This window comes from Aplidium turbinatum, chromosome 6 (assembly GCF_918807975.1).
Source record: "Aplidium turbinatum chromosome 6, kaAplTurb1.1, whole genome shotgun sequence".
Taxonomy (NCBI): Eukaryota; Metazoa; Chordata; class Ascidiacea; order Aplousobranchia; family Polyclinidae; genus Aplidium; species Aplidium turbinatum.
This window is the reverse complement of record NC_137477.1, coordinates 29,341,892-29,354,642: the sequence shown is the minus strand read 5'-3', so window position 1 is coordinate 29,354,642 and position 12,751 is coordinate 29,341,892. Positions and strand designations below refer to the sequence as shown.

The 12,751-nt window shown below is 39.3% G+C and overlaps 1 protein-coding gene across 1 annotated transcript in view; it reads right to left on the bottom strand.

The window, feature by feature from the left end:
* The window catches only part of LOC145771673 (sperm-specific sodium:proton exchanger-like), a 58,917-nt gene that overhangs the window by 7,331 nt on the left and 38,835 nt on the right, over window positions 1-12,751 (bottom strand). The window contains exons 26-31 of the mRNA XM_082583405.1: window positions 12,293-12,423; window positions 11,849-11,963; window positions 10,403-10,531; window positions 4,574-4,759; window positions 4,224-4,323; window positions 1,445-1,586 (exon numbers count right to left, since the gene is read on the bottom strand). Of these exons, the coding sequence (XP_082439531.1) occupies window positions 1,445-1,586; window positions 4,224-4,323; window positions 4,574-4,759; window positions 10,403-10,531; window positions 11,849-11,963; window positions 12,293-12,423 (803 nt within the window). The remainder of the gene's footprint in view (window positions 1-1,444; window positions 1,587-4,223; window positions 4,324-4,573; window positions 4,760-10,402; window positions 10,532-11,848; window positions 11,964-12,292; window positions 12,424-12,751) is intronic.

Genomic DNA, 12,751 nt, shown 5'->3' with positions numbered 1-12,751 from the left:
GCCACACACCATTGAACAATCTCCCCATTCTCGCTGGCATCCAGCCTGCTGAGCTTCATCGCAAAGAAGCCACTGTGTCTCTCGGCCGACGGGCACTGGAGCCTATAACCATTTTCTCCACCACAAGATCTCTGCTCCCCGAAACGAGCACCCCAGTCGACTGAAATCAAGACACCCAATCGAGCCAACTGCTCAACTTCTGATCAACGAAGCTGATGAACAAAACATCTCTACGGCTACTTAATTGGGCGGACCATAAATCGAATTCTGAACGGAAGTCAAGTACCACCAGAATCCATTCGATCATTTCCTACACCGACACGTGCTCCATAGGCCTGACATTACAAAGACAGGCATGGGTGCGCCTCAACAGTCTTCGTGCGGGCGTCGGGCTTTTCCGCTCAACCATGCACCAATGGTGAATGGGCGCTTCCTGTGAATGTGGTGTCGAGGAACAGACCGCAGACCACATCATCAATGACTGCCCATCTTCAAGCCACCTAACGGAGTGGAAGGTCTGCGTGTCATGGATGATGAAACCAAAGGCTGGCTGCTCTCTAGTAGCCTTCCAGTGTAGTCCGGGAACATCGTGAATTTGGGGTGGTAAAAGGATAGACCCTCGGCCCCAAAGGCTTACACGACGACGACGAAGCCCACGGTTAATAGGTCTACTCGCTTATTAAGCCCAATTTGGTCCATTCCTGAATTACTGAAAGTATAGGAGTGGTAAAAAATTCTCCACTCTCAATAAGTCCAAAATTGTCCGGTCCCCATGTGAGCTTAATAAGCGTGGACGACCGTATTGAAATTGATATTAAATTGCAAAGTATTTTGCGCAAAATTATATGCTTCTGAAACGTTTGGGCCGCGAAGATTTCGAACGATTGTTTTTTGGGTCGCGCCAACAAGTATTTACGGACCCTTGTTTTAAACAAGCAGCAAAGATATATCATTCGGAAATACACAAACTTTTGTGCATTTATCGAACAATCGTGCTCATCTCGGTCAATGCTGAACGCAGTTTTAGCGCCATGAGGCGAGTAAAAAGATTGCTTCGCACCACAATGACAGACGACAGACAACCGAATGTTTGCGACTATTCACAAACTGGTGATGGACAGTTGGACACCATTGACATTGCAACACAAGGCATTATGACGCAGCAATGATTAAAGTTTAATACTTTACTATTGTATAATCTTCCATTTATCTTAGGTGGATGATCCTATGTACACTACACCTTTTCCAAAATGTGAACCTTTTCGGCTCAAGGGGGGGTTCCCGGGAACCCCGAGAACCCCCCCTGGCTACGGGCCTGGGAAAACTTACTAAAGCTAAAGCTATTTACCCGAGTTATATTCGTTCAATTAACTAGAATACTAAATATATACCGTTAGTTTTGTAACTTAAGTCATTTTAGCGTTATTCTATACATTTCAGCTACCTTTTTATACTCTTATCTTCTATCATTGGAGAGTGTGACCCTTGGCTCAACCTCTTTCCGATGAAGTTTGTGTGAAACTTAAGTGCTGACTTGGACGTCGTTGCTCGACTAGCGGAATCCAACATAAGACGGGATCCAGCTCCTAAAGTGGAGGTTAGTGTTCAATATCAATGTTAGTGTTCAATATCAATGTTAGTGTTCAATATCAAGGTTAGTGTTCAATATCAATGTTAGTGTTCAATATCAATGTTAGTGTTCAATATCAATGTTAGTGTTCAATATCAATGTTAGTGTTCAATATCAGTGTTAGTGTTCAATATCAGTGTTAGTGTTCAATATCAAGGTTAGTGTTCAATATCAATGTTAGTGTTCAATATCAATGTTAGTGTTCAATATCAATGTTAGTGTTCAATATCAATGTTAGTGTTCAATATCAATGTTAGTGTTCAATATCAATGTTAGTGTTCAATATCAAGGTTAGTGTTCAATATCAAGGTTAGTGTTCAATATCAATCGACAAATTTTTCAGCTTGGAGCAATAATTTGACGTTACACGTGCAAGAGATTGCAGGAATTGTTGGACCACAAACGACATACTATACAGTAGATCAGACATTCTAACTTAATTCACAATGTAGAAGCTAATGACCTGTTTTACCCTGATGCCGCGAGTTCGCTGTGGTAATAGGGGTTCGCACTAGCTTTCGTAACACAGTTCCCTAGTCATGTGTTATGACGAATGGTGTTAGAATCAGTGTGTTGTTGTTTTATGCGTTTTTTGGGGGGGGAGGGGGGGCTTGAGGCTGCTGTTTGTTTAGTTTGTGTTGCCAAGCGATGCCATTGTAAAATTTTGTCGAATTAGTTGATCAATAGATTAGGTGACGTAATCCTTTCCTTTCAATACGGTTGTTGATCTATGAACTTTATCTGCTTGTGAAAATGGCCTCTTTGAAGCGCAGTTGCACCTCGTCGTTTTCTCCAGCAATAATTGCAAATTTAAAGCCGGCGAAGCACTGTTGCTGATGATTATAAAGACAAAACGTTTATCAGAGCTCAGATGTTCTTTCAGGAAGAATGGAGGGCGGATCGTGCTGCCTATCTAGGTTACCTGCATTTCTGGCATATGATCTTGTAGTTATTGGTGGTGCCATGGCCACCTGGAGATGTGGACTGATTTGTCACATCTTGCAGATTTTGATTACAGCTACTGCTAGTGCTTGACTGACATTTTTTGAGATGTTTTTACTTTTTGCGGTTTCCTAATGACATAAAAATTTTTTGTTGCCTTGGGGAAGCAGTATCAAATGAGAAAAAGTAAGTTGAAAAACGCAAAATCAGACTGTTATTGAAAATTAACAGTCTGACTAAAATCCTCGAAATCAAATTTTCTTTGTTTTTCAACATGTGAGGATGTTAAAACCTATTGTGTCATCTGGGGAAAAGAATAAAGAAAGCGTAAAAATCTAATTTTTAGAAAAATTTATTTAAACGTTCGCCCAAAGTTAGAAAAACCTGGAAATTTCTGCAAAATGTGACAAATCAGGCCGTATCTTTAGGTGGCCATGGTGGTGCACATGTCGTCGTTCAGTAGTGGGCAGTTTTGTAGCCGCCAAAATTCAGATTTTTGTTGGTTTTGAAAGGCGTTTCAGAGTGTTTGTGAGCGTCGAAAAAGGCGGACTGCCATATCCAAGTCTTTGCAGACTTTCTTTACTTTACGGTTCACATCGTTGCTTATAAAAGGAAATTCAAAGTGCATTAGGTTATCTGATGTTTGGGGGGGATGTCTATTTTGGTACTACGACAGTTTATTGAACGACAGTTTATCGAAACGACAGTTTATCGAACGACAGTTTATCGAAACGACAGTTTATCGAAACGACAGTTTATCGAAAACCCAACCCCTAACCTAAAACCCTAAACTTAACCCAAACCCAAACGCCTAACCCCAACCCAAACCCTAACCATAATCCTAACCCTAACCCCTAGCCCCTAGCCCCTAACCCCTAACCATTAACCTCTAGCCCCTAACCCCTAACTCCTAAGTATTCCATTGCATATGTGCTTCGTCGTTCGATAAACTGTCGTTTCGATAAACAGTCGTTCGATGAACTGTCGTTTCGATAAACAGTCGTTTCGATGAACTGTCGTTTCGATGAATTGTCGTTCGATGAACTGTCTTTCAATAAACTGTCGTTCGATGAACTGTCGTTCGATAAATTGTCTTTCGATAAATTGTCGCGTCACGGTCTATTTTGCTGGTGTCGTCGTATGGGTGGTTACTTAAGGAAGTTCTAAGGGTATCCTAACTTAAATTTCCATTGCAATCTATTGCATCCTAACTTAAATTGATAGTAGTTATATACAGCTATTTTTTCGACATTTTTTCAATTGTCATACCTTATTCTTTGCAATATAATACATCATTTGAGTTTGATTGTTTGCTGCACAATGTTTGAGTTTCAGAATATAGCATCGATACATATTTTTGTCGTGGTAGAAGATTTAGATTAAATGGACCGGAAAGCAAAGAAACCAATCTTCGTGTCTACCTTCAAGCATACCTTTGAGTGTTTTTCCAAAGACACAGCCGCATTGAACGGCATCAAACAGGCGTCTTTTGGACTGCCCTACCAAGTCTCTCACCATTCGGCTATGCACCCTATTGTTTCATGATCGACACTTATGTTGATAGTGCACTGGCTTGCGGTAGTGCATGAAATGCCACACCAAACTTTGCGATAGAGAAATCGTATGAAATTGTGAAGCACAGATAACTCACGCGATCGCATGCCTTCTACTGCGCTTTGGCTCATATCCAAAGTGTGGGTTTCTCGTGGAATAACCAGCAATATGACACTGCGGCACAAATGTAACGTAATCTGAAAATAAAAACGCGTAAAAGTATATCTTGCGCCTTGTAAACAAAAAGACGATTAGGCTACTGACTCTGTATGATGTGTATACAGAATCTCCAAAGTTGCAAATTGAAGTCTTTAAACAAGAACTGCCACTAATGGTTTAAGTTGAATGCTTGGCTTAGCCATAAACATAACTTTGCAATTCATCTCATAAGATTTAAGCGTATCATGTCCTTAATCGATATCATTTAAATGGCAGACTATAATTTACTTCTTCAACATCTGGAGATATGAAGAACGGGGCATTGACCTCCGCTCCGGCCCCGGTTGTGACGCATCCATGGATTAGAGAGGCTTCTACAATACTTTCGTGAAAAGTGAAAGTTGGACAATTGTCATTCAACTCCACTATATAGCCTTGAGACAAATGAAGATGAATCTGTTTCATTCCGATACCCTGTTAGATAGAAACAAGGTTCAAAATAGAACACCACATCGTTTGCTTTTAGCTTAAAAAAAATAAATGAAGCTATTTAGCAAAAGTAGACTTTCTGCTGCATTTAGCGGACAAAAAATAAAGTCATTAGTTAGTCTATGTAGTGTGCGTTATGATGGTCATTGACCACTGGTGGAAAGAGGCAAACGTTATTTCCAACTCGTGTGTAATTGAGAGGAAAAATGCCACGCTTTCTCGGAGCATCTCTGAATCTACTTCAGCATATCTGGGGTAAGTCTTAATGTTTCACAATAGTCAACTAATAAAACAATTGAAACAAGATCGATGTCACAATCAAGGTGCAATGCCTCGCGATGGCTTGCTTTGTATCTTCAACGAGCGTGTTGTTTTGGTTGTAGAATTCTGGTGCGATGTGTTATTATCGGTTATGACCTGAAGTAACCTCTGATTACGAAATCTGTATTATGTAAAATGTGTTTTCTGGAATCATTTTCCCTACGTGACTTTCTAGAGACTTCTGTTGTTTACATTTAAATGCTGCTTGATAGGACAATGGTTCTTTATGATGTAACCTTACGTAACCTTCTCGAAGTTACTGGACTGAACAACCAATTATAAATAGTGGTGTAGTTTGTGTAATGTTTATTATATTATTATGGTGATTATTATGAGTTGATTATGAGAGTTGTGCTATGAGTTGTGGATTGGTAGTTGATGCAGAAATTATTGGTGATTGAGACTTGAAGTAATTGAATACAAGTAGATGAGAATTGGTGCTGATATAAATTGTGTTCGAAATTAGAGTTATTTGAGAAGCCGTTCGTTAAAGTTCTTCAAGAAGTCAGATTATCATTTCACTAGTAGAATTATTCGACATTTAATTGACTGCTTTTCGGTTTGACCCATTAAACTACGTCATTGAACCTTTCCAAGTCTTTTTCCTGGTAAGAGATAGAAAGAAATCGTGACATTCTGGGGGCTCGTCCGGGATAAACCGAAAAAGAATATAACCGAAAAACCGAAGAATACCGAAGATTTATTGAAAGAATAATAAATTAATGTCAAGATGGCGGATACTGTCAAACATGAGATGATTGAAGACTTAGGGAGCATGGCTGAACGAATGGGGCTGACTGGTAATGAGAAGTCTCAGTTTGTGATGGAAGAGTATCACAAGATAATGGACCAGAAAGCTCAGCGAGAAGCTGACGAAAGAGAAGATAGAAGAGCTGCTCGTGAAATAAGGAAAGCAGAACTTGAAGCTGAAGAAAAACGAGCACAGCGTGAACTTGAAGCTGAAGAAAAGCGAGCACAACTTGAAGCTGAAGAAAAGCGAGCACAACTTGAAGCTGAAGAAAAACGAGCACAGCGTGAAGCTGAAGCAGAAGAGAAGCGGGCACAGCGCGAAGCCGAAGAGAATCGGGCGCAACGCGAAGCTGAAGAAAGAAGAGCGCAATATGAATTGGAAAAGTTAAAACTTGAATTAGAAAGACAAAAGCTGGATATTGGTGAGCGATCTAATTCTACTAATGATAATGCTCGAGATGTTATTGTGGCGCAAGTTAGACGTCCAGATTTGCCATCATTTGTTGAAGAAAAAGATGAGTTGGATAGTTATTTGTTAAGATTTGAAAGATATGTTACAATAGCCAAATTGAAGAAGTCGACGTGGGCTACCCAGCTAAGCATGTTATTATCGGGACAAGCTCTTGATGTATATTCAAGACTTTCGCAAGAAGAGGCCATGAACTACGACAGATTGAAGTTAGCTCTGTTAAAGCGATACAATTTTACCGAGCATGGATACCGTCAAAGATTCCGGGAGGCAAAGCCTGAACAACACGAAAGCCCAGGTCAATTTATTGAACGTTTAAGAAACCTTTTGTTAAAATGGTTTGAACTTTCGGGGGCCGAACAATCATTGGACGGATTGGCAAACCTTATAGTTAAGGAACAATTCACAGATTCATGTTCAAAAGATCTGTCTGTTTATTTAATGGAAAGAAGTCCAAAGACTCTAGAAGACATAGCCAGTGTGGCGGAACAGTATTTAGTTGCTCATGATGAGAAGTTGTCGACTGAAGAGACGTTGTCATGCGATGATGACGAGGAGCAAACAAATAATTTTAAAGGAGGTGCGGTTCCAAGAGATGTACGTTGTTTTAATTGTAATGGCTTAGGTCATAAGGCTGTTAACTGCCGAAAGAAGACTAATAGAAATCATCAGGAATCGAGGAAGTGGTGCAATCGTTGCAATAGGCAAGGACACGAAGCGAAGGAATGCAAGGACAAGTCGTTTTCCCTATCCAATCAGTCTGGAAAAGATAAAGACACGGACGCAGCGTTGCCAGATGCTGGAAGCTGCTTGGCACCAAAAAGTAACTAAAATTTCACCAGATTGCATTCAATTTCACCAGATATTTAAAACACCCTAAATAAAGCAATTTCGCCTAAAAATACAAATTGTTTTTGAGACATAAGACTAAAATGAAACGAATATGCAAAACATATGTTTTGTCACAAATTGCATACACGGATAGTAGCAGTCATAATTATCAGTATAATCATCAAAAGTTCTTAACCAAAAAAGTTATTGTTTTTACTTTAAAAGCGGAAAATTTTACTGCTAGGGTTAAAATGCACTCCAAGATGAAATAACATCCCGATGAAAAAAGTTGAAAGACTTTTGCATATCCTGCACAGGATATCCATGAAAATGAAACAAGTGGCCACTGTATGCTTGTTGTGTAGCCTATGTAAGGTCACTGATGTTGATGAACTTCTAGTTTTTGGGAAAAATACAACCTCCTTCACTAATTTTAAATATAAAACTTGCCTTTTTGGCCAGTTTTTCAGTAAAAAGAACTTTCCAAAAAGCATTGTCTAGCCACTGCCTGCAACCATGCCAGTGGCAAAAGCTACACGATTGCCAGTACAGTGCTGCTGTCAGATTCAAAAGATTGATTGAAGAGCGCAAATTGGTCACTCTAAACTTGCAACACAATGCCATCAGGCATGCGCAAACCTCTTGCAAAGCGTTTTCTGCACGAGCAGAGATTTTTTGCTAAAAAGTTTAAAAATTTTTGGAAAAACATGAGTGGGGAATATTTCACCAGATTTCACCAAAACGTTGTCTGGTTCCAAGGTCAAAAAGTGTGGTACCAAAGACCTCTAAATTTCACCAGAATTTTTTTATTTGGTATCCTATTTCCCCATCTGGCAACGCTGCACGGACGTTTATCGAGGTGGTTGTGCGATAATGATTCATGAACCAGCGCTTGAGGAAGAGAGACCGGATGAAGATGTTTGCGAAAAAATAATAGCTGAAGATTACCTGCCAGTAGTGGATGGAAAAGTTGGAAACAAAAAGGTAAAAGTTTTACGTGATTCTGGTTCTATGGGTATAATGGTGAGGAGAGATTTGGTTAAAGACAGTCAGTTAACGGGAAAAACTGGAATTGTGATGTCGATAAATAACACTTCAATCCAAGGACCGTTAGCGAAGATATATATCGAAACTCCGTATTGTATTGGGACTGTGAAAGCGTTATGTTTACAAAATTCTTTAGTTGATCTTATAATCGGAAATGTTATTGAGAGAAATTCTGAAGTTACTTGTTATTCTTGTGGCAAGAATGGTCACTTTGCTCGAGATTGTTCTGCAGATAATCAGCGACGATCTCACGGTCATGGATACAATGAGCGCGAAGAACCGAGGGGAAGAGGCAGGCGACGACCATTTGGAGTTTGCTATAGATGCGGTAGACGCGGACACTTCGCCAGGGAGTGCGTTGCTGACAGCGGACATTCGGAAAACAGACGTTGCCGTGACAACCATTGCTACCGATGTGGGGAGATTGGACACATAGCCAGGAGCTGCTCTTTTGATGATAAGGCTTGCTACAACTGTCACAAAGAAGGTCATCTCGCCAAGGACTGTCCGGAGAGGAGGTGTTTCCGATGTAGGAAGATGGGTCATCTCGCTCGCCGATGCACTGAAGTTGCTGAGGACGTTAGAAACTTTCGCAGAAAACGTGACTATTGTTTTAAGAAAAGCTATCGTTGGTAGATCATGCAACGATAGACTTATGAGAATTGATTATTGAGTAATTAATTGTTTTGTGGTGTGTTTTGTATTGATTGTGTTGTTATATTGTTTGCAACAATATTCTAAGGGGGGGCGTATGTCACAATCAAGGTGCAATGCCTCGCGATGGCTTGCTTTGTATCTTCAACGAGCGTGTTGTTTTGCTTGTAGAATTCTGGTGCAATGTGTTATTATCACTCAGTTATGACCTGAAGTAACCTCTGATTACGAAATCTGTATTATGTAAAATGTGTTTTCTGGAATCATTTTTCCTACGTGACTTTCTAGAGACTTCTGTTGTTTACATTTAAATGCTGCTTGATAGGACAATGGTTCTTTATGATGTAACCTTACGTAACCTTCTCGAAGTTACTGGACTGAACAACCAATTATAAATAGTGGTGTAGTTTGTGTAATGTTTATTATATTATTATGGTGATTATTATGAGTTGATTATGAGAGTTGTGCTATGAGTTGTGGATTGGTAGTTGAGGCAGAAATTATTGGTGATTGAGACTTGAAGTAATTGAATACAAGTAGATGAGAATTGGTGCTGATATAAATTGTGTTCGAAATTAGAGTTATTTGAGAAGCCGTTCGTTAAAGTTCTTCAAGAAGTCAGATTATCATTTCACTAGTAGAATTATTCGACATTTAATTGACTGCTTTTCGGTTTGACCCATTAAACTACGTCATTGAACCTTTCCAAGTCTTTTTCCTCGTAAGAGATAGAAAGAAATCGTGACAATCGACAAATGTGTAAGTGAGAAATTTGAATATACCAAGAAAACCTTTTGTGCGCATCACTGATGTTTGGCTAAATACTTAAAATATCATAAAAGTCCACTTCTGCTGTATATATCAACCACGCTATCAACCATAACAGGAGCCTATACAGCCTAAAATGTTTTATTGGATGTATAAATGCTGAAAGCAAACATCATCCTTAACGATCGATCAACCTATGGCCCAACTGTGAGAAGAGCTGACCGAGGTTTCAAAGGACCTCAGGACGACACCCACCGAAAGCTCTCATCTACGTCAAGTAGATATGTAGGACAGGTCTTGTTGCATGCACAACTCGTAGGCTACATCTTAGCAAGATTCTTGCTAGTTGTTTAACATGCTTCAAATTGGATGAAAAGATTGCTTTATTGCCTTCCTGTTCACAATCTTCGTACGAGATAAGGTAAAACAAACCAGACGAAATGGTAAATAAAAGACTCAAACTCACGGCTGAACTCTTGAAACCTAAATGGCATCAAAGCAGGTGTGTGTCGCTCACATAAAAGTATGTAAAATTATGTAAAATAACGACGAAATGGTGGAATTATGTAAAATAACGACGAAATGGTGGGATTATGTAAAATAACGACGAAACTTTCAATTTGGCGCTGAGAAACAAACCGTAAGCCAAATCTTCTTTGACTGCGAAGCACTCCCAATACCAAAAGGCATGAAAAGTTTTCCAGCTCCGAGAAAAAATATACAGATGACTGCATTAAATTTATAACGTAATTTCAGAAGCGAACTAATTACGTGGAATAGAAACTTACTTGATATTCAAAATGCTCCAAGTAAAGAGGAGCTGCTATTCTTATGGCTGATATTTTCCACATGGTCTTTTTGAGGGCCGGAAAAAAATGAAACGCTTCCTCCATATCAAAGTTTGAAAGAAAAAAAGTCTAAAAATGTAAGAAAACGATAACTGAAAATAAGTTTTGGTAAAATACCCCAACTCTGAAAGAAATAGCTTTGACGTAAGTTCCAAAAAAAAATAAGTAATTGCTATATTTGACAAGTGATGCTATGGGATTTGAATTTTACCCTATATGGCTTGGGGCTGAGACATTTTTGTTTTCAATGAAAGTAAAATTTGTGAACATTTTGCTGAAGTTTGTTAGCGCTGGTTGTATTCCGCGCAGTAAGTTTGCTACTTCCCTCTTCGACAAATCCTCACATTCTACTTCTAATCAAAAAGGACAATTTCTTTCATAAAAAATGTTTCCCTTTCTTTCATAGCCATCATCCTTCACCTTCTCCTATGGGCTTACGGTTGCGTACAATGGTTGGTTTTGAATCTTTATCTTCGGACTGACAACGCCTTGATAGGTTATTTCTGGTAGTTTCGCATACTTGTACAGGCTCTTGACTCAGGGCTGGTTACCGAGATTGGCAGAGTGAACTTTTCCGATTGTTGAAGTGTTATTGCTGGGGAATTATTTCATTCACTAGGTGTTGCTGAATGGAGAGCAGTCCTGAAATGCGTTGCGCAAGCACACACCCCGAGAGTCGAACCAGCGCCGCGTGATTTTGAGTCGGCGCGTAACCACTGACCTATCGGGGCCGGAATTACAATAAATGTTACAGAATGTTGTTTCATCTGCAGAGACGACACAGCATCACCTCTGCTCTCGTTGGTAGGTAGCAGTATCACAATGTTTCAAGCTCTCATTTGTAAAAAATTATATCAGGTTGTAACACGTTGTCACTTGTCTTCCAACTCATGTATTTATGAACTAATGCAAACGGATTGTTAGGCTACTATCAATCTTTGTACATAGATTATGACTCAGCTCTTCGGAGTTGAGTATTTGTTTTTTTTTATATTACTTCATTCGTCACCTCATTTTTCTGTGTGATTTTCGTACAGTTACTTACTTGAATTCTTGTGCCTGTTTTGTGTAGTGATGTAATTCTTATCGTATTATCGTGGAGGATGCCAAGTTAATTGAAGTTAACCCACAATGCGGTGATATAGCCTACGACTTAATGATGGACGTGAGTCTACCACAACATTGCGTGACTTTGCACCTAACTCAAAACAGATTACCAATACTCCTGACAAACCCACAACTGAGGCAGTTGAAGTTCACTGAGATCTCAAATCCATTCCAACCTCTCATGGACAGTTGGAGACTGTCCACATTTTCTAAAATAGCCTACTTTAAAACAAAGTGAAAATTTGTGATATAAATAAATTTTATGTTGAAGACTTTTACCTGTACAGCCGTTTCGCATGTGATGGTACAGTCTGGTGGCTCCTCAAAAAGAAGAGATATGTCTCCAAAAATTGTCCCAGTTCCTAAAAAGTCCTCGTCTATTTGCAATTCTTCTCTGAAGAAAATTAATTGACACGTAGTAGTATACGCCCACAAGAAATATATATGCTAAGAAAGTTTGGTTTTACCTTTAAATTTAATTACATGGCATTGGGAAGAATAATGGGCCTAGAAAAAAAGTCGGTTTACTTTGTTTCAATTCCTGTTACCAGAAGTGATGCAGTTGAGATGGGAACAAAGAAAAGAAGGAGAACCAGTACAATGACCTAGACTACTCTAAGTCAAACTTCCTTAAGTGACGGTCCTTAGTAACATAATAATTTCAAAAAATGAACTCTACTACGTAGATCTAACATAGAAAATAGTTTGTTTCATCACACGTACTTGTGTTCCTCTTCCGGTTCCAGAGCTAGGCCTATGTCATCTACGGACGATAACTGCAAAGGCCATCCAGCTGGTTGAAATGGACTTTTTAGACCGAAACCACCACTTCGCCCTTTTAGCGACCCAACCAACTAAAATCAAAATAATATAAACTAAATCGTCATTCTACAACTTGATACCTTAATGCAGATGTAGGAAACAATACTCTTCTCAATACTCTTAATAAATGAGCTGTGTCACAATCAACATGCGTAGCTCAGGCGGAAAGCTACAGTTTTGATCTAGAATGGGTGAACTATTTTATTGTGTAGCCTGATTTTGTTGAGGTGTTTCGACGATTACTGACCGATATAATGACCTTTAGTTACGCAATCTGTTATTGTGAAATCTGCTTCTACAAAATTTTGTGTAAGTAACAATCTGGAAACTTCTTGTTGTTAACCAAAAGACTTGTTGACC